The following is a 20257-nucleotide window of genomic DNA, read 5'->3' as shown; positions in this document are numbered from 1 at the left end:
TTATCTCATCTTTATGGAAGCAAAGTGAAATGCCCAAGTCAAAAAGAAGACCTCCTGCTTGGTCTGTAGCTCTCATAGCAGTTGGGGATGTGGCATTGGCCTGGTAAGAGGGTTTTTATAGAAGCCAGGAGTTAAGAGACATATTTTTCTTTCATCTTATTCAGATTCACAGGTATCAGTTTATTTTAATAACTTGAAAAAGATCTTGTGATATACGATTCCCTTTTAAGTGGTCATTACTGAATACAACAGGACATCAAGCTTGATGAGAATTTTCGGTGTTTAAAATGACAGTGGTAGGCAGATAGTGGAGATGTAAAAGCACAGTCTAGGTTGGTGCTGGCTTTGTAGGTGTTTTTGACATTTTTCTTCAAAAACAATTTGAGGATGTTGAGTCATTTTAAGTCCTGGGTTATATTACAAAAAAAAAAAAAAAGAGGAGGGGGTAGGCAGGAGCACAATGAAAAAGATTGAATTTAACCAGACAACCAAACCCAGCGGTTTTCATCTGTCTTGATTTGAAAAGAAATGCGCTAATTTCAGGGGTTATAAGTGATCAGTCTCTCTTGACCTTAAAGAAGTGAAGTGTTTTTTAATCTTGGCTGCTATCACTGGATTGTCTTCTCTTACAAAGCACTGCAGTACATAACTGCCTCAAGGAGCAGTATTCAGGTTTTGTTTTGGTTTTTTTTTTCTGGAGGAAAAAAGACTTATTGGAGGTGGACAGATGCAAAGAGGATGTTAAACATGTTTAAAATTTGGATGAGCCATTTCTAAAGGGGATATTACTCTCCAAGTTACTGCACACATTAAAAGTTTTCACTTGCTGTTCCACATAATTCATCCTGTTTTAGAAGTTAGGGGCTACCTCAAGGTTTTCCTTTTACCTCATGTTCTTTTTAACTAATTCATTATATGATCATATGAGGTATGAAGTTGACATTCTGCTGGTGGAAAATGAAGCCCAGAATGTGTGTGGGGGGGTGTTGTATCACTATGGTGAATTTCTGAAGTTAATCAGTTCAAACTCATTTAAAATCAGAAGGAAAAACTTAAATATCTTGCCATTTGGTTAGCACAGTTGCCAGATAACCTGCAGCTGAAGGGCTCTGAGAGTTTGATGTTCATGGTGTGTGATCAAGATTGACGTTGTTCATATGCTTGTCAGAAACCTGGAACACACAGGTTTTACAGAAAAAAAATGTGTGAGTTACTCATGGGTAACACCGAGGTTCTCTGGGGAACTGTTGGTTACTGAACCTGCCTGGGTTGTTGCTGGGGGTGCCTTTCAGATAAGACATCCTGAGAGTTTTCCTGGTCTTGCCGTGTTTTCCTGGTTTGTCTCTAAAAGCAGGTGGTGCTTGTGTGATTTCCACTCCAGCAGAGCTGCTCTGCAGAGCTCCTTGGTTTAATAACGTGTCTTATTTCATTTATGAGCCTGAACTTTGGTAGCATTGTTCTGCACGGTTACATCACACATCCAGAAGTCTCAAAGGCTTCAGTCGAGTGTTTTGAGCTGGTTTTGCCAAGTATAATCAAGAGAACAAGGATTTTAATATTCATTAGAAAATGAGGCTGTTAGGTTTACATCCTTGTTTTCTCATTAAAAAAGAAAAGTTTCAGGTCGTGGGGGGGACCAACTCCCTTAAAGGGCGACTTCCACATTTCAGAATAGCACATTTGAAGGCTTTTTTATATGGCTAAGTTTGGCTTTTCCTGTTTACCCTGTTGCAACTGAAACTGTTTATAGAAGCAATTCCTATGAAGCTTCCAGTCCAAGTGATTACATGGTACACAGAGCCCTTTTCTTTTGGGCAAACCAGCTAATAGATTATTTTTAGTTAGTGGTTCATTGGAGCCAATAATTTATCCTTACACTGGATGTTAAGGAATACGTTCTACACAGTGGTCAACTTTCCCAGGAAGAAGTTAAAGGTATTCAGTTTGGTGGAATTTTTGTACATGATAAAAGAAGATTTAGAGGAGAATGGATGCAGTTTTAAATTAGATGTAATAACTTTGCCTTTCTCTTTTCCACAATAGTTTACTGTCTAGCTGTCATGAGAATTCTGTATTCACAAAAATACTGCTAAACCCCTGCTTCATTTTCTGTGTGCAGAGCTGACTGAAAGAAAGTGGTTTTGATTCCTGATTTAGAATTTAAAATACTTTTGACTAAAATTCATTTTAGCACAAGTTTAGGAGGGAAAAAGGTTTCTCACAGTACGAGTCAGAATGGACATAAATCTGCGTTCTTGTGTACAAAGTGTGGGTCATTGATGTGGGTTTCTCTCTTCTTGTGTTACTTGCAGTTGTTGAAACCAAATAAATACTGATTATTGTTTGAAAACTCATCTTTGTTGTGTTGTACATCTTTGTGTGTTTGTACACCTTGGATGATAGTTTATTGCTTCCCTGTGCTCTATTTCATTGCTCATTCATTAGCCTTATTTTTGCTTTAAGAAGTGCAGAGGTTTTTAGGAACCTGTGGAACACTGGGAAGGTGCTAATAAAGAATTCATCAAGCCAGGCCCCACTGGTTTATCTTTACTGTGTGCTAAAATACCATTAGTTCAAAGAAGTGTAACCCAGAGATGCCTTTGGGGCAATTTGAATCAGTTTGGGATGTTCAGGGGTGGAAAAAAAGGAACGTGTGGCTGTCTAGGCAGGAATTCTGCTATGGACCTGTAGAGCTGGATTACTGGTAACAGTTTCTAACAGGAAATACTGATAGATTCCTTTTTTTCCTGAGTTTTGGCTATCTTGAATTTCTGGCATTTTGTTGTCCTACTTTTAAATGACAGCAGCAACAGATGAGCAGCACCTGAAGGAAACCTTGGAGCAGCATTGTTATCCCAGCTGAATAGAGTTAACTAAGTTGGGAAAGATATCGATCTGCGATCAAAGCAGAGGAAAGTAAATCAAACATCCAGCTCGTGGTACAAGAGCAGATTTTCCTTTGATAGCTGATAAAAAAGTAAGGTTTGGGATTGTTCACATTTCGAAACCTTGGTGTGGTTTCACTCAGAGTGCTTTGTTGTCACGCAGATCACAGTGCATTGTATTCGGACACAGTGTAAACTGTGACTTGTTATTTGTAGCTGCATTAAAGAGTGTTTTTTATATCCCTGAAGGTTGCCATCAGACTCTTTTGTGCTGGAAATGAAAAAGCCTTTAGAGCATAGAGTGCTTTAAATACGAATTTGTTTATTTAATGCCATATTTGCTTCTGGTTTTGCCTCCCTGCGTTTCAAAAAGAACAACCTGCTCACTATGTCATTCCAATATTCAGTCAAGGCATGTGCTAAAGTTTGTATAATAATTTATAATGTACACTGATATTGATGACACAGTCTTTATTTGTATTTAGCTTTGTCTTTGATCCTCAGGGCAGTTTCTGGAATATTGTTTTCCATTTGGGTGTTGCTAGAGTGTAGGCGAGGGCCGGACACAGCATGTTTTCCTCTTGAGTTATGGGAGATTTTTAGACTGTAATGACTGTCAGGTATAATTGAACAGTTTTGTACAAATATTTGAACTTCCATCCTTGCTAAATATAGAGTGACAGGAATCCTTTTTCCCATCTTTTGTAAAGCACTTTGAGATCACGGACTGACAGTCCAATATTAAATAAACCACCACGGACAGATCTTGAGATCTGAACCTGTGACATAAACTTTCAAGAAAGTTAGTGGAATGAAGTTTGCATGTACACTTCTTAAAGATGGAAATGTCTGTGTTCAGAATGGTGCTTCTCCAAGAGAAATGTGATTGCTCTGGATATTTGTGCTGCACTGTGTTTCTTTCTCCCGACGGACTCTGTAGTGACCGAGCCCTGCGATGTCACTCCAGTACACACAGACATTTGGGTGGGGAGGCTGGTTTTAAAAAAAAAAAAAACCAACCCATCAACCAGAAAGACCAAAAGCCTGGCATCCCTGTCCTGCTGCATTCCCTCCCACTGACAGAAGATGAGCTGCGAGTGCTGGGGCGCTGCCTTTGCGAGGCCGTTTTTAAAGCCACCAGCTGGTGCTCGTTCACGTGGGTGAGATTCGTTTCCTGTGTTCCCCAGGGCCTGGCACCAACTCGAATCGTTCAAGGGGTGAAAGTGATGGCAAAGTGGAAGCACCATCTCCCCTGCTGCCTTCAGCACACCTTGCCACTCAGAGCCCCCCCGGGATCTGCTCTTCTGGTGAAATGTCACCAGAAACCGGGATAAAAGGAGAGGTGCCTTCCTCAACCCAGGTAAGAACAGGGGCAGAAATGCAAAGAATTTGAAATACAAAGGTGTCTGTTTGATCAAATCCTCCCCAGTTAGGAGTATTTTGAAAGATCTAACACCTTATACTTTAATCTGTGAGCTTTTTTTAAAAAAATACAGGTTATTTTAAAACTAGAAGTTGCTTGAGGGTCAGGACTGGTGCTGTCCCAGTTTTAGTCTTTCTGCCTTACCTCAACAGAACTTCTGTTCAAAAACCTCTGGGTTTTTTAAAATAAAAATGCCCTTTTAATTGTCAATCCCTTCATTTGCATAACACTGCACACTAGCATATAATAATGGCATGAGGCCTCGGCTACCCGTTGCTCACTTCTGGTGTTCTGCATTTGGGTTTCTTGTAACCATCTGAATTTGGACAGAAGTGGGCTGGCTCTCTCTATTACAGAAGTCAGAAGTTTGACCTAAAATCCATAGCTTTCTGCAGCATTTCTTATTCTTAATGTTTTTGAATGATACTTCAATTCTACGAAACAAATGGGTGGAAGCACAGATTTTCCTTTGCAGTCCCCGTAGAGCGAAGTGAGCTGGTCTGCACAGACCTGCCGAGGCTGCAGCACGCCTCTGCCTCATACAGGGCTGCCATCTGCCACACGCTGGCATATCGCAAAGGATTTATTAAAAAAAAAAAGATAAAGTCAGCTTTTATTTAGAATTTGGATCAGCAGTGCCAGAGGGCATTGCAAGAAGGGGAGCTACGCAGAAGGTGTTTGTGTTCTACAGGCTCTTCTGTGTGGAAAGGAAAAGTACCTGTGGAGGGCTAAGGGAGAATTTTCCAGTTCTATTGTATCAACTAAAAATTTTCTGTCCAGCGTTTCCCACTGGCCTGAGTGGGACCTACGAATGCTCAGTGAGAATGGAAACTGAGTAGTTATCCAAGACTTAAACAGGGATGTTGATTACTGTCTTCAAATGTCAAAACCAGATCCTGCAAGATAAGGGCCCAGTTCCCTGCTCTGGCAGTGAAAGTTTGCAAAAGCACTTTGGGTTGCCAGGTCAAATGATTGAGCCTCCCTTAGAGAAGGAGTGAAGGCAGTGACAGCGATGGGAGTCAGAGCTCTGCTACAGGACAGGCTCCTGTAAATGCCTGCCTTAACTTCCCTGTGCTTTTCCTTTGCAGGCTGCCTACGATGGATTGCTGGCCCTTTGGCAGTTTGATAACTCTGACTCAGGTAAGCAGAGAGAAAAATACACTTTTAAGCTGTTGCTGTTTTATACAAGAAGAGGCTGATCCGTGCGTGCGTATCCATGGGTCTGTTTCAGATACGAGCTTCCCAAGGTCAGAAGACATGGACATCACTGCTGATGGGACCTTCCTGGATTCGGCCCTGGCCAAGAGGCTGACCTGTGGCTTCTGCAGGAGGGTGTTCCAGTGTGCTGAGGAGCTGAAGGAGCACATCCACGAGCACGCCTTCTCCATGCTCTTCCCTTTCGACGCACTTGACTGCTCCCGGCCCGGCCTCGCCGACGGCGTTCCTGCCGGCCAGCTCGCCCGCTTCCAGTGCTCCAAGTGCCCCGCCAGCTTCACCTTGAAATCCAACATGGACCGGCACGAGAAGACCATCCACTTCCACTGTAAGAAGATGCAGTGTCCTAACTGTGCCAAGCTGTTTCGTGACAAGACAGACTTAAACCGGCACCTTCTGTCCGTGCACTCAAGCGAGCGCACCTTTGTCTGTCTCTGCTGTGGGAAGGGCTTCGGCACCCAGAAGAACCTCAGTAGCCACGTGAAAATGTGTTACCTGGGCTCTGCCCACCTGGCTGGGCTGGAGCTTTTGGACAGTGTAGGACCGAGCGAGGATCCTGAGGATGTGTAGCTGCTGTTGTTGTATATGAGACACTTCCTTGAACTAGGAAAAGCAAATTGTGCCATGGTTCTCGTGCTGCAAATAAATGTTCCACAGGTGTAATTTCATAGAGTAACTCCCCAGAGCTGATAAGTTGATGCTGTGCTGGTTCCAGATGCTGTGTCACTGCAGCCTTGGTGCAATTTTTGTGCAAAGATAATTTTTTTGGGTTCATAAAACAGGCACTTTGGCTGTTTTATTGGTGTGCTCAATCTGTGTTCTGACACTACCTTCAACTGCTTTATCAGTAGATCTCAAAGTGCTTTATAAAAGAAATGGTGATGTTTTCCTCCGATTCCTCAGGAAAATAACATCCCTCAGGTTGTTGAAAGTGCTGGCAATAGAATTAATAAGAGAATTCAATTCTGAGTTCTGCTCTAGTGCTCTGTCCATTAGACCATTTGGGCATTCCAGGGGTTTTCACTGTGAACTTAGGAGCTGTGGAAGCACTGGGTTGCTGTTTGTAAAGTCTGGTTTTTCATGTCTTTCAAAGGAGAAAAACATGCTGCTTCTTGATATGTGCAATAGGGTATGTTATTTGGGCTTGAAAGTTGTTGCAAGGCTTGCATATTTTACTGATATTATATTTCAGTACTTTCAGGGCTTTTTTAAAAAATCATCCTGGACTATGGCTGTGGTTTTCAGGGATTCTGTACATTTTTGTGACTCGTTTGGTTTACATACTGTAATTAAATTAGGCAGGCTGAGTATGGTGGTGTTAAAGCAGAGGAAGGAGGCTTCACATAGATTTAATTGTAACTTGGGGTGTGCATACAGAATCAGTAATGGCTGTTCCTGGTGGGTAGAAATCTGTAATTCCTATTTCATTCTGTGAAATTCACTTACTTTTTAAAAAGATTAAATATTTCTGTGTCTCTTGCTATATATTTACATACAAAACTAGATTATGGTAACTGTGAAATGAAAGTAGCATAATTAAGAGCAGTGCTTCCCAGCTGCTCTGTGTGCAGCACAGCTTGTCAGCATGTGGGGTAGCTTTCCTCAGTGTGAGAGACAGCTGAGGAGAAAAAAAAAAACAACTTCTACAAATGTTCTCTGGAGTTCCTCAGGGAAGTTCTTTCTCATGATACTGTTGCATCTCAGGGAGACAGAAAATGAGAATACGTAGTTGTGCACAATGTGGACTTAGTGGGGAGCTTCTTCCCAGCCCTTTCCTGTGGAAAGGTGAATGGGAGAGCCCATCAGTTCCTGCTGCCCTTGGGCTTGTAGGGAAGGAACAGGTGTGTTCTGGTGCAGCTCTGCTCCCCCTGTTCCTGCTGGGACTCAGAGCTTCTGGGAGACAGCTCCATGCCATGCCAGGGCTGGGAAGCTGGAGTTTCCCTGCTTGGCTTAGCTCTTACTCTTCATTTGAGCAGGCTGCAGTCAGAATTGAGAATTAAGTTCCTGTGTAATCACCGTAGTACACTTTAATCATTTGGGTTTAAGTTTTATGGTTTCTGCAAAGTCAGGTTCATTTTTTCCACTCTTGTTCCTGTTGACATCTTCGGCATCAGAGATCTCGGCTGTCTGTGAATGTGTGTAGTTTTTAGTGTCAGCTTCCCTTGTGACAGATGTCAGAGTAATTGCCTCATGATTTATTTTGCTCTTAAATAATCAGCAAGTGAGAAAGGAGAAAGCTGAGCTAGAAAACAAAGTTGTAACCCAGTGAATCTTATCTGGAAATTCGAGAGCAGCAGGGAAGGATTTGTCTGAGTTGGGAAAGTAAGATGCCAGCAAAAGCAATTTCAGCAAACTTTAAAAGGTTTCATTATGCGATAATAGTTAATGAGGTTTCATGTTTGTTCATTTTTCTTGTATTTTAGAATTTAATTCAACATGGAATTCTTTTTCTCTAGTCAGGTCAATGCTGTCTCTAATAGAGGTGTCAGTAGTATTTTCCTTGGCCTGTACATCAGAGTGCTTCCTGACTTCAGCACTGGGAATTTCCAGTGCTTCCCTTCAGGATCAGGACTAGGTTTTTTTAATTATTAGAACTGAAGGGTATAACAGGGCAGAGCTTTATTGGGTTTGTGTATAACAGGTGTTAGAAGCAGGATTCTACTGTTAGGAAATGGCAGGGGAAGCTGATGGGAGGTGTGAGTCTGACAGTTAAATTGCACCTTGCTATTTATAACCTTAAGTATAACGAGGATTTAGCGGACAAGAATTCTCCCGAAGTTTGTGAATTCTTTCTAATAACCCAAAGAATGTAGTATTTCAGTGATTATTAACTAGCTGCCAGTTTACAGAGTTAATCCAGAGCAGCTCTATCAGGCATCACTAGTGCTTTTCCTTCACTCTCAGGGATGCAGGAGCCTGTTTCCTTTCACAGCCTCAGTGAAATAAGTTACTTGAGCTGACAATACCAAAGATTTTTTTCCCAAGCATTATTGTGTTGGTTTTAAAAACACACATTTCCATAAATATTTTAGTGGCATTAAGTACACAGATTTTTACTGTGGCACTGTTTCTATTTCCTTCTCCATTTCTTGGTGCTGTGTCCAGTAGCTCTTTACCCGTGGTGCTGCTGTTTATCACCTTGATGATCATGTTAAAGATGATTTCTTAGGGCCTTAATGCTGCTACATTTAATGCTGCTCCATAAAATATTGTCATTTAGACAAAGGATGGTGCTCATACCAAAGCTGGTATTTGTGCATTAAATAGATGTACTGTGGGTGCATATATTTAACAGGACTGTGAAAATGTTAACTCTGCAATACAGTTATTTTTCTGACAATGCTGCTGGTTTTCAGGTGTTTCCTTTTGTAGATACCAGAACTAAATATGTGGCTATTTGGTGCAAAAATAGTTTTCAATAAAGCTATAGCTGCAAACAGTGTTCTGTGAGTATTTTTAAATACAGAAGCTGAAAATGTTGGGTTTGAGTGATTTAAGCTGAATGCAGGCACGAGGGATCTTGGAATCGGACAGAGTCAGGAATAGGCTGTTGGAAATCCATGGATGTGTTGGAAGCAGGTGGCTGGGGAGGAGCCTGCTGGGGGTGCAGGTCATGCACCCAAGGCTGGGTGTTGCCTTTTCAGCTTTGCAGCAGCTCAGCCCTGGAAGGGAGAGATGTGGGCAGGAAACAAGAGCAAGCACCAGGTCACTGAGGGAACAGCAGGATCAGGTACAACCCAGCGATGGTAAATCCCAGGAATAAGGGATTTAGTGGTTTTCTGTCCTTAAAGCACTTTTGCTTCATTATCCCAGGATCTGGTTGCTGTCAGGATCTCCAGTCAGTGTTTTCCAGTGGCTCTGTGTCCTGGCAGCTGGGGTCTGCAGTGTGTGTGGTGTGGAGCAGGGCTGGAGGAAGGAGGGTTCATGTCCCCTCTTGACTCCCTGTGCTCAGTTTACAGCTTGCTCACCTTGTCTACACTCCATAGTGACGGGGTTGTTGGAAGTGTCTGTGTGGCCTGTCACCAAAATCGAGTGGTTACAAAATCAACTGAAATGTATTTATAATAAATAGCTTTGTATCATGAAATTTCTACCTGCTGTAGAAAAATGTGGGCTCCTTGCCTCTGAGTGTATAGATGAGGGAGTGACAAAGCCTAGGAGAAAATAAAGGAAAAAAAATTTCCTGTAATATAAAAGACAAAGAATTTTCATATTCTAGTTGTTAAAAAAAAAAAGAAAGATGTAACAAGTAGAGCTTGCACAAAGCTCTGGGCATCAGGCTGTGCTCAGGCATCTCCTCCAGGAGGTTCCCAAAGCAGTGCAGAGTCATTTCTCACTGCCCCATTGCAGTGGGTGAGCTTTGCTGACAGGTGAATAAAATGTTCCTTACCATTGGCTTTCCCTGGTGTCCTTGTGGCAGCCATGGCCCAAGGGAGTTGGTGTTTGGGGTGTTTTTTTTCCCCTGTAGGCTAGAAAATTCTCTTGACAGCTTTACAAATGGGCTGAAAAAACACCAAGGTACCCAAAAAAAAGCAGTTGTGGGCTGGACCACCACAGGTCCAATCTAACAGAATATTAGATGCAAGGCAAACTGATAATCAAAGGAAGTTTTTCTTCCACAAAGTTATCTGTGTGGAGGATGTGTTTTAATTCTGAGTAGTCAAAACAAATGCTGAGATAAACTTTGTATCACAGCAGCTTTTAAGATCTTGAATCATGCTTTTAGTGTGTATTAGAACAATAGAAAACTACTTAAAATACGTTTTCTGAGATGAGCTGGTGTTGAAATGTTTGTTCTGATTACCCAGGAGGGTGTTACCTTATTTAAAGGTGTCTCTTAGTAGTGTCAGCTGTTTTGCACTTCTATATGAGTGACAAATGTAGTTACTTTTCATGTTGTTTCACCTGTATTGATATACAAGACAAAGTAAATTTTAAAAGCAGAAGAGGAAAAAAAAACCAGCCCACAAACTGGGCATGAAATGGCACTGAGTATGTGGGCTTACCAATTTTCTTTAAAAAGGCCATTTTTCAGTGTACAGTGTTAATTCCAGGGCATTACCTGTGACATACTGAGGGCATGGACTGTGCACACACCTAGTAGGGCATTTATAGTATATATTGCATTTATTGTATGTGTTCTATTTGTAATATTTCATTAAGCATCTAAAAATATTGCCGAGTTCTGGGTCTGTTAGGAGCTAGGGAATAGATCTGGCATTCCCCTGTTCCCCCAGCTCTCCTCCATAGATTGTCTCCTTTACCAGCAGCCATTTACATACACATAAGTTACAGTGATTAACCAGAACTTGCTTTCTTTTTTCCCCCCTCCTTTTAATGTAAATATATTGCTTTAAGAAATAACAATAATTAGGAGAAAAGTGGCTGAAAATGAAAACACTAAAGGGAAGCAATAGAATGAAGGAGAAACAAGAGGTTTAAAGTCATCTCCACAGTGGACAGTCACTTCCAAACTTGTAGTGGGTGGGTGGGTGGTACCCTCAGGGAGCAGCAAATACTCTGTTTTCAACAGCTGTGTTTTGTGTGTGGCACTGTCCCTGTGTCACTGGATAATGTAGAGAGTGGTGGTTGTAACTGTGCTGTTTCCTCTGGGTCATCCTCGGTCTCTGCTCCTTCACCAAAACACTCCTGGGGTGTGTGATGATGTTCTTGCACCACCCCATAAAGAACACTGGCACTGTTGGGGTGCCACCTTCATGGACTTCTGTTCTGGCTCCCTGCTTCTTCCACAAGTAGTATTGTTAGCATTTTAGATCTTGATATTTCAGATAATCCTTTAAAATAAATCAGACCTCTAGCAGGTTGACAGCCCTCTTCATGATCCCTTTAGCAAGCAATGTCTGTAACAGGCTGTTGCTAAATGTTTGTGTGTCAGCTTGTTCAAAAGTTGCTCTGATGGAGGTACTCAACTTCTTAGCTTTAATAATAGAGGGGCAGTAGCACAGTACAAGGATTAAAAATGTGTAGCTGGTTAAGGGGTGAGGGTGTGATTTCACAGTGAACTAATTTAATAGTGCAATAGTCAACGAGAAGTCTGTTTTGAGACGTTCTGAGATTGATCTGTATATTCTGCTTTCTCTCTTGCAGTCAACGAGTTCACAGTCATCAGGAAGAAGTTCAAGTGCCCATACTGCAGCTTTTCAGCCATGCACCAGTGCATCCTGAAGAGACACATGCGATCCCACACGGGAGAGAGGCCCTATCCCTGCGAGATCTGTGGGAAGAAGTTCACCCGCCGGGAGCACATGAAGCGCCACACCTTGGTAAGGGCAGTGCTGGGGACTCAGCCCTTTGGTTCTGGGTAAAGAGAGCAGGAGCTTCACCTCATTTAAGTCTGCAATTTGTTTGCCACACAGGGCTCATCTGAAGGCTTCTCCTGTATCTTTTTTCCCTGCTTTTCCAAGGCCTTGTGGCTAGCTGCCCGTTCATCCTCCTGCTGTTCTCCAAGCTCAGCTAGAGGCTTTCCAGGGTTTAGGCTGGATTTTTTTAGCAAAAAATTCTTCCCTGAAAGGGTTGTTCAAGGTTGCTGCCCTGGGCAATAGTGGCGTCACCATCCCTGGAGGGGTTTAACAAACGTGTAAATGTGGCTTTTGGGGACATGATTTAGTGGTGGGCTTGGCGGTGCTGGGGTGACAATTGGACTTGATCTTGGAGGCCTTTCCCAATCTTAACAATTCTGTATTTCTATGACTTGGTGCAGAAAGCTTTAAAATACATTGCTCAGCAAGAACTTGAGGCAAAACTACTCTGATCTGGCCATGCTTAGTTATCAAAAATACTGTTATACCTTATTAAAGAGGCTGCTCAGCTCTGACTGCAAGGCTGGTGCTGGTATCTGGCTCTTCACAGCTTCTCCAGAAACAAAATATTAAGATGAACGTTGATTATTTTTCTTTTCAGGGTAGAAGTCACTTGCCATCCTAAAGAGGTTCTCAAAGCTTGGTGTAGAGGTGGTACTGTGGCAGAGCAGGTAGTTTCTAGGCAATGATTCCAGCAGCAGTGCCAGCAGAGGGCCTGGCTCACCCCCGACGATGCCCCAGATTCCACACCGGGATCTTGGAGCCCTGTGTGACAATTTCCACAGTGCCCAAACCCCCACCATCTCCTTCCCTTGCTTCCCTGCTCCCATCTCCATTCAGATGAGTCCCCAGCCATCTGCTTGGGCACTGCCTGCTCCCTGAGATGTCCCTTCCTTATTTCCTTGGGGCACTGGAGCTGAGGAGGCAGATCTCAGTGTGAGCTCAGTCCTGCTGCTAGCACACAGGTGTCAAGATCTGTTACTGGTTTTGCAGCAGGGAGCACCCAGTCATGCCAGCTTGTTACTTCCAGCCTTTTATTTCTGAGAACTTTCTCTCTTTAAAATATTTTTTTCATAAATTTAGGATGTTGTCAGCATATTTCCCCTTCTCTTCCTTGGGATATTGTCATTTAATCAGTTAGACTGTCATCTTTCTAATAGCACTCTCCAATACTGAGGGCCAAATGCTGTTTCTGTGTTTAGTACTAATTTGGCAGTAAAGGGAATAAGAATAATTTCTGTTCAGTTGCAGCCAGGAATATGGCTCACTTTGAACCTGCTCACTGAACTGTCAGCATTGGAAAAGAGGGAGAGAGGGGATCAGTTTTTTAACAGATACACAGCCTGCTCTAGTGGAAGATGTTCCTGCCCTTGGCAGGGGGTCAGAACTAGATCAGCTTTATGGTCCCTTCCAACCCAAACCATTCTATGATAATTACAAATTGGTTTAGTACCTGTTTTATAATTTCTTTTTTATATGGCTCTTTTAGCCCTTATTCTGCACCCCTGACCACCTTCTGTTCTCCTATTCAGCTTTTGATGCCTGAAAATCATTCTTGTATGAGTTGAAAGTGAGTGATACCTATAGATCCTGATGGATGACTCTGGGCAGCCCTGTCCAACTGCTTTAAAAAAAGTAATAAAATTTAATGCCTTTGCTTGATGCAGTAGAAGAATGTCATGGGGACTGGCTTGGAGCAGGGGAACCTGCAGCCAGAGCACATCAGAGGCACTCACAGGCTTTGAACACGGCTGGGACTGGTGCAACACAGAACCCGAGCCAGTGTCCTGCAGTAGGGAGGGCTGAGGGGCTACAATGGGTCAATTTGTCCTCTTCCCAAAGAGCTTTAGCTCAGCTGAGTATTCCGGAGCGCAGAGTTGTGGAGAATCAGGTGGTGAGAGCTGATGATCCCATGCTGAGGCAGGAGCAGGCGTCCAGGCAGCTGCTTTAAAGTGAAAAGAAGGACTTTAATCAGCAGAACCTTTCCCACAGGCTGTTGTGAGCATGAAAAGAAGAAACCAGTTAAAAAGGATTAGGGACTGGTGATATGTACCCAAGGCTCTGGTGACTGCTGGGCTGCTCAGAACAACCCCAAACCACGGGCACTGGATCCTTGTGTGCTTCTACACCACTTCCTGAAGTCTCTCCTGAGGATCAGTGGCAGACACCAGGCATCGAGTGCCTGTGCTGTCCCCGTGTGGTGTTAACATATAAAAGAATAAAGAAAAAAAAATAGAAAAGAAAAATACACATTTATAGTAAGTACTGGGCAGCCCTGAAGCAGTCAGGCAGTTGGACTAGAAGATGGTCATGGGTCTCTTCCAACTGAACTGTTCTACATATTAATAAAATTAATATGTATTTTACATGTAGTTATATATGTGTAAGTGAAAGTACCTGATGAGGCTCCTTGTGGTGGAGTTTGAGAATTCTCACTGCTCTGGTTTCCTTTGCCTGAAGAACAGCTGAGTGGTTTGACAAGCTCCTTGCCTTCCATGCAGGGCAAAAGTGGCCAGGGACAGATTTCACCGTTTATCAGGTGTTTTGTGCTTCTCAAAGTATGTAATTTTGCTCATTGAATAATGCAGTTTGACTCTGGAAGTGAATTCTTCTATCCTGCAGAGCATTTTCCTTGCTTCCTGTACTGGCTACATATTCTGTGATAGGTCCACATGCCCAGGATTCTTGCAGAATGAGTTATGGAGGAGAAACATTTGTGTCAAACCAAAGTAGTCAGAAATAAGGTGAGAAGTGCAGTCAGATGCATTTTTTGGGAGATACAGGAGGCATTCCCAGTGCTCCTGTTTTTTGGTTCTGGACAGCAGTGGGATCAGGAGGGAGACCACTGTATCACCATGATTAACACTGTTTTGATTGCGGTTGTTCTTCTCTGGTCTGCACAGAAGTGGTACTTGTGGATTGCTTTTTTTTTCTTTTTAACATTTTCCTCTTGGTGGTGGGTATGATACAACTGTTGCACCCCAGAAAAACAGAAAGAAAAGGAAAGAAAAAAAATTGCAATGAAATTTCCTCTCGGAATGATGAGTGTGATGATGAACAGGCAATCCCAAAGGATTTTCCATTGTGTTTCATACTTGCTGGCTCGAATTAATCATGGTGGGTTTGAGTTCATGGTGGAAGCCAGTCGTGATCTCAGGTTGCAGTTGTGGATTTGCCTTTGCGAGAACATGGGAACAGCTCTCATTCCATCTCCGCTGGCATTCACCTCTGTGATCTTTCTTCTTTTCCAGGTCCACAGCAAAGATAAAAAATACGTCTGCAAGGTTTGCAACCGAGTGTTCATGTCGGCAGCCAGCGTGGGGATCAAGCACGGCTCCCGCCGCCACGGCGTCTGTGCCGACTGCTCCGGCCGCGGCATCGCCGGGCACCTGGACCACAACGGCGGAGAAGGGTCCCCAGACGAGTGTTACCCCGGGGAAGGGCAGTACATGGAAGACCCAGATGACATCAAAGTGGAAGGAGACGAGGAGATGGGAGACGAGGACGACATCAAGTGGAAGGATGACGTGGGGATGTCACAGGATGATGTGATTTTAGATGATGACAAAGATGTTGACTCCCCACAGGAGCAGGACAACTCTGGGGAGAACGACAAGGATTTTACCTGGATTTCTTAGGGATTATTTTTTTGTTTGGTTTTTTTTTTTGTTTCGCTCTGTTGTTTGTAGGGGGAGGGAGGGTGGGGAGGAAGGAGTATGTTGGAAAAACTAAGTAGCCTTGTTGTCGTCCATGTGTGCAAAATAACTCTTGTGTTTTCTAAACAAGTCCTTCTCTGTTCCTCTCAGACACTGTCTTAGCAGTGTCGCTTCCAGCGGCACAACTGACTTCGCCTTCCCCCTTTTTCCTTTCCCTTTTCCCCCTGCGACCCCCTGCCCACGGCCACCCCTCCGGCCAAGCCAGCCAGAGGGAGGTGGAGTCTCTGCAGGTGTGGGGAGGCTGGTGAAGCATGAATCCTCCTCCCCTTCCCACTCCGAACCGAGCACCAGGGAGGTCTTTGTGTCCAAAGCAGGTTGGTTGGTTGGTTGGGGTTTTTTTTAACACCTTGTCTGTGCTAAAATCCCAGCAGCAGTGGAATTCCAAGCTAAGGTTGTGAAAGCAGATGGATGGATGTGTTGGAGGGCTTCCCCTGATGATACAGGCCTTTTGCAAAGTTACTTAAAGAGTTTTAATTTTTTTTTATGGAGCCAAATAGATCAAAAGGCAAGTCAGATTACAGCCTTACGAGTACTTCTCTTGGATTCTTAGCTTCCAAAAGAATCACCATCAAAGACAGATTGTGACTTTTCTTGGACCTACTGGCATCTTACCCACATCCTGTCTTCCAGCTTTGGTCATTCACAGGCACCAAAACGCATGTGGTGCTTCTGGAAGCCCCTTTTGCTCTAGAGGGCACAGGTAGTTCTGTACCTGTCACTCTTCTCCACAAATATCTTCACTTTTCTCCCTTTGCTCTGCTGCCTTTTTCACAAATATATGCAAACTGTAGCAAAACCAGGGCATTCGGCGAAGTGCAGGATGAGCTGGGAAAGGCGAGAAGCCCGAGGTGAGGAGATCCCAGCAGGGTGGAATCTTGCTGCTCCCATCCCATGGACTTTGGTGGGGCCAGGATTTCACCTGGGTACCTTGTTCTTCCTTGCCAATTTCAACACTCTCACTGATCACTGGTAGGTCTAACACCTACTTTATTTACGACAAAAACTTTCAGATTTAGCTGCACTGGTTCCGTGTAAATTTTCGAATAAACCATTTTTTCTTTAAATAAGAACCAGATTTCTCTCCCAGCATCTCCTCAGACTCTGTGGGGCTGCACCAGGTAGTTGAATTCTCCCTGTTCATATCGGCCACCATTGCCTTCTTCCAGCTACACCTAAATAACAACAGCAACAGCGTGTGTTGGAATTGTCTTGTTCCTGAGAAACAGCTTGTTCTACCTTGACCTCTTTGCTTCTGGTGCTTTTTTAAATTAAAAAAAAAAAAAAAAAAGCTGAAGACCTCACTCCTTCCTTGCCATCGAGCAGTTTTCTACGACATCTGTGACTGTGGTACCTTGAAACCTGCCACGAAAGACAACCCATTGCCAGAAGCCAAATGACTTAAGGTGCTATTTTCCTTCCTGCAGGCCTGGTGGTCCATGAGGAAAAGCGTGGTTCCACCCAGCAAAGGAGTTAAAAGTATATTGTACAGTAAACCCCCATAAAGCAAATAATCTGAAAGGATTTAAGCCACTCGGTGCTGGGATTTTGTGGAGTGCAGTGGGAGCCTCAATCCTGGCACCTGCAGGAGCTGGATCTCTCTTCGTTCCCCCGTTCCAGTTGCCTCCTGGGTTTATGGTGTTCATTCCCTTTCTCTGCTCCTCAGTTCCTTGCAGACATTCACCCCCTTCTCTCTGCATCCATCGTCCCAGCTCACCATTGCTTCCACTGGGAGCCTCCAGGCTCCTGCCCCATCGGTTTGGGGGTGCTCAGTGCTGTGGGAATGCAGGTCTTCCTAAAATCCTCTGTGTGGCTCAGTGGGGCCACACCAGCACTGCTGCCGCCCCTTGGAGGAGTTAGGGGGACTTGTTGCTTTAGGCAGTGAGCACGGATAACCCCTTCCTTAAATATAGGAGGAGCAGAGCGGATCATGCAGGAACATTTTTCTTGGAAAAATCTCATTTTGCATTTTAGCTTCTTTTCCTTCTCCTCCCCTACTTAAAAAGCTTTAAAAACCCACCCAGTATATCACAATTGGACCTTTATGTACTCTTTTCCAGTGGTTTTGGGGGGTCCCAGAGTGAGGAGGCTGTTCCCTTACCCCAATTTTGGCTCCCCCAGAGTGTGGGCTCTGTATTTATTGTCATTTACCCTGTAAATATGGAGGGGGTGGGGGTGCCTGAGGTCCTGAACGTGCAGCCTCACCTGTTGTGTGTAGACAAATACATACAGTACTTAAAGATTTATCTGTAGCTTTGCTTTTTATATGTAAAAATCTATTTAAAAGAGAATTTTAAAACCCAAACAGCTCAAACCCCTGGGTTTGTGTGACATTCCAATGGCCCATCCCCTCCGATGCTGGTGTGTGCATCCACCTTCTGAGGAGGACTGGCTGTGGGCCAAGCCCTCCTCTTCCTCCGTGCCCTTGGGTAACTCAATCTTGTCATCAGAGTTACGGAGTGCTGAGCTTTCTTCACCATTCCCTTGGAAATATTCTATTCTTTTCTTTCCTTATATTTAAGGGTGAGCAGAGAGCCGGGCAGTGCTCAGGAGTGTTTCCTAATTGTGCCACTTTTGAGGCTCCTTTGAGCTGAGGATGCAAAAAATAAAGCAAAAGCAAAAAAAGGAGAGAAAAATGGAAAATCCACATAAAAACTTAACTTTTTCACGTTATAACCTCGCACGTGCTTCTGTCCCACTAACACACACCATTTACCAAATAAAACCCTTCTAACACCTGATGTCTATTGAAGTGCTTTGTTCTGATGGAGGTGTGCAGAGTTGGAAGTGCAGGGATTCATCTTTAACCTTCTATGCTCCGACTTGGGTTTGAAAAAAGGAATTTGGGTGCGTTTTTTATGCTGAAACTTTATAAACGTCTTCAGTCGCTCCAGGTGATCGCGTCCCTCCAGCTTCTCTCCAGGGTCTCTCGGATCTACTGCCTATGCAAACTTCTGCTCTTGGAGATTTAAACAAAACCCCACTAATTCTGCCTGTTCTGCATCTTGTCTTTGTATTTCCCTTCAGGGCTTTGTATACTTCACTGAGGTTCCCTTTTTTTAATTTTTTCTAAATATATATATATGTGTGTGTATATATATACAGACTTCGTTCCAAAACAATTAACTCCCTTAGAGGTAAAACATGGATATACTCTGTCTCGAGAACTTGCAACTCATTTTTTTAAAGCATTTGTACATGTAAATGTTCCTCCTCGAATTCCTTGATTACCCTCATTTTTTATTTTAAATCTGAGTGCCAGGAGTAGAGAGCGTTTTGGCCACGGTGCGGAACGGGGCAGAGGGCATCGTCCTGTCAATGCCCTCTGGAAAACATCCCAGGGATCCGTGGACATGGAGAGCATCTTAAAGGATGGAGACAAACGAGGTCCTTGTGTCGATTTGGGATTTCCAAAAATGTTATTAAAATCATGAACTCCCCAGTTTTGTGGGTTTTAAGGTCACCCCAAAGCCTCACAGCTGCAGAGCAGCTTTGCGGGGAGGAAGAGGGGACTCACCTAATGAAGGTTTGCCAAGTGATTGTCCTTTCCCTTTTTTTTTCTTTAATCAAAAATCAGTTTTTTGGACAACAAAACGAGTATTTTTTTGTCCAGAAGGAAACCCACTCCAGCGTTACTTCCCCTTTTGTTTCCTCTCCCCACTCCTGCCTTTAAACACTCCACTTCCCTGAAAGCAAAGCTATGGCTGTGGGGTGGGTGGGTGTGTTTTGGGACTGACCCCAAGCACCCTCCCCTCAAAGCTCCCCCTTTTGCACATCACCCTCGAGGAAAGAAACTCCATGAAAACAATGCAAAAACTGGAATTTTTTTCAATATTCTGAAAGATAATCTAATTTTCGCTCATTCTGTGACACGTGCGACTCCTACGAAAGCCATAATTAATGGTTCCTTGATTTTGTAGATCCTGAATTGTGTTTTGAATTTCAGCCTTTTTTTCTTTTTAGTCCCCCTAGTCAGAGTGCTGTGTGTATGCTTTCATATATATTTATTTTTCAACGTGCTTTAAACCTGTCTACAAAAATAAAGCTGAACAAACACAAAAAGGACGGTGTTTGAAGATTGTTGATTTTTTTTTTTTTTTGCTGGGAATATTCTATATTATACTGACTTTATATTAATTATTATAAACCTGTGTTTGTATTGAAGATGTGTTTAATATTTTGGGGAGGTTGAGGAGATTTCGTAACCAGAAGTCAGTGGGAGAACATGCTGTGTTGTACTGATTTTCTGTCGATGTAGTTCAGGTAAATCTGATTTTATTTTCTAGTTGCTGCCCAGTTCCTCGCCTGCCGGGGGCTGCCCCTCGGATAGAACCTTTGTGATGGGATTTAGCTTAGACATACCTGCAAAAATCAATCAGTTTCAATAAATTGGGAAATTGCTGCTACAATTTTGTCTGCTTTTTCTTTTTTATTTGATACATAATTACTATTTTCTTCCTTGCCCTCTGTGGAAGGATGGGGTGACATGGAGGATCCAGCTGCAGGGTCCTGCACCCCACCCTTGCTCCTGGATGCTGGAACAGGGGGTCCCCAATCCTCAAAACCCCCCTTCCCCCCAGCAGAAAGCCCTGCTCACCCTCAGGCTGGGGGTGCTGCACCCTCCCCCTTCCCCTTCCCCCTCCCAAACAGGCACCTGTTGCTCGTTCCCTCCCTCCCTGCTGCCTGTTGGTGGCAATTTCC

At 43.6% G+C, this 20257-nt stretch overlaps 1 protein-coding gene across 7 annotated transcripts in view; it reads left to right on the top strand.

Moving 5' to 3' along the window:
* ZBTB46 (zinc finger and BTB domain containing 46) overlaps positions 1–19965 on the top strand; it is a 53314-nt gene extending 33349 nt beyond the window's left edge. For 6 of the 7 annotated variants that reach the window (XM_048321584.1, XM_048321585.1, XM_048321580.1 and 3 more), the window contains 5 exons: positions 4073–4245; positions 5397–5448; positions 5540–5851; positions 11632–11807; positions 15095–19965. In XM_048321584.1, coding sequence (XP_048177541.1) covers positions 4073–4245; positions 5397–5448; positions 5540–5851; positions 11632–11807; positions 15095–15481 — 1100 coding nt within the window. In that variant the 3' untranslated portion in view covers positions 15482–19965. The remainder of the gene's footprint in view (positions 1–4072; positions 4246–5396; positions 5449–5539; positions 5852–11631; positions 11808–15094) is intronic. The other variant, XM_048321586.1, reaches the window with a different exon arrangement.
* The last annotated feature ends 292 nt before the right edge of the window (positions 19966–20257 follow it).

Source organism: Corvus hawaiiensis, chromosome 17 (genome assembly GCF_020740725.1).
Source record: "Corvus hawaiiensis isolate bCorHaw1 chromosome 17, bCorHaw1.pri.cur, whole genome shotgun sequence".
NCBI lineage: Eukaryota > Metazoa > Chordata > Aves > Passeriformes > Corvidae > Corvus > Corvus hawaiiensis.
This window is presented reverse-complemented; position numbering and strand designations above follow the sequence as displayed.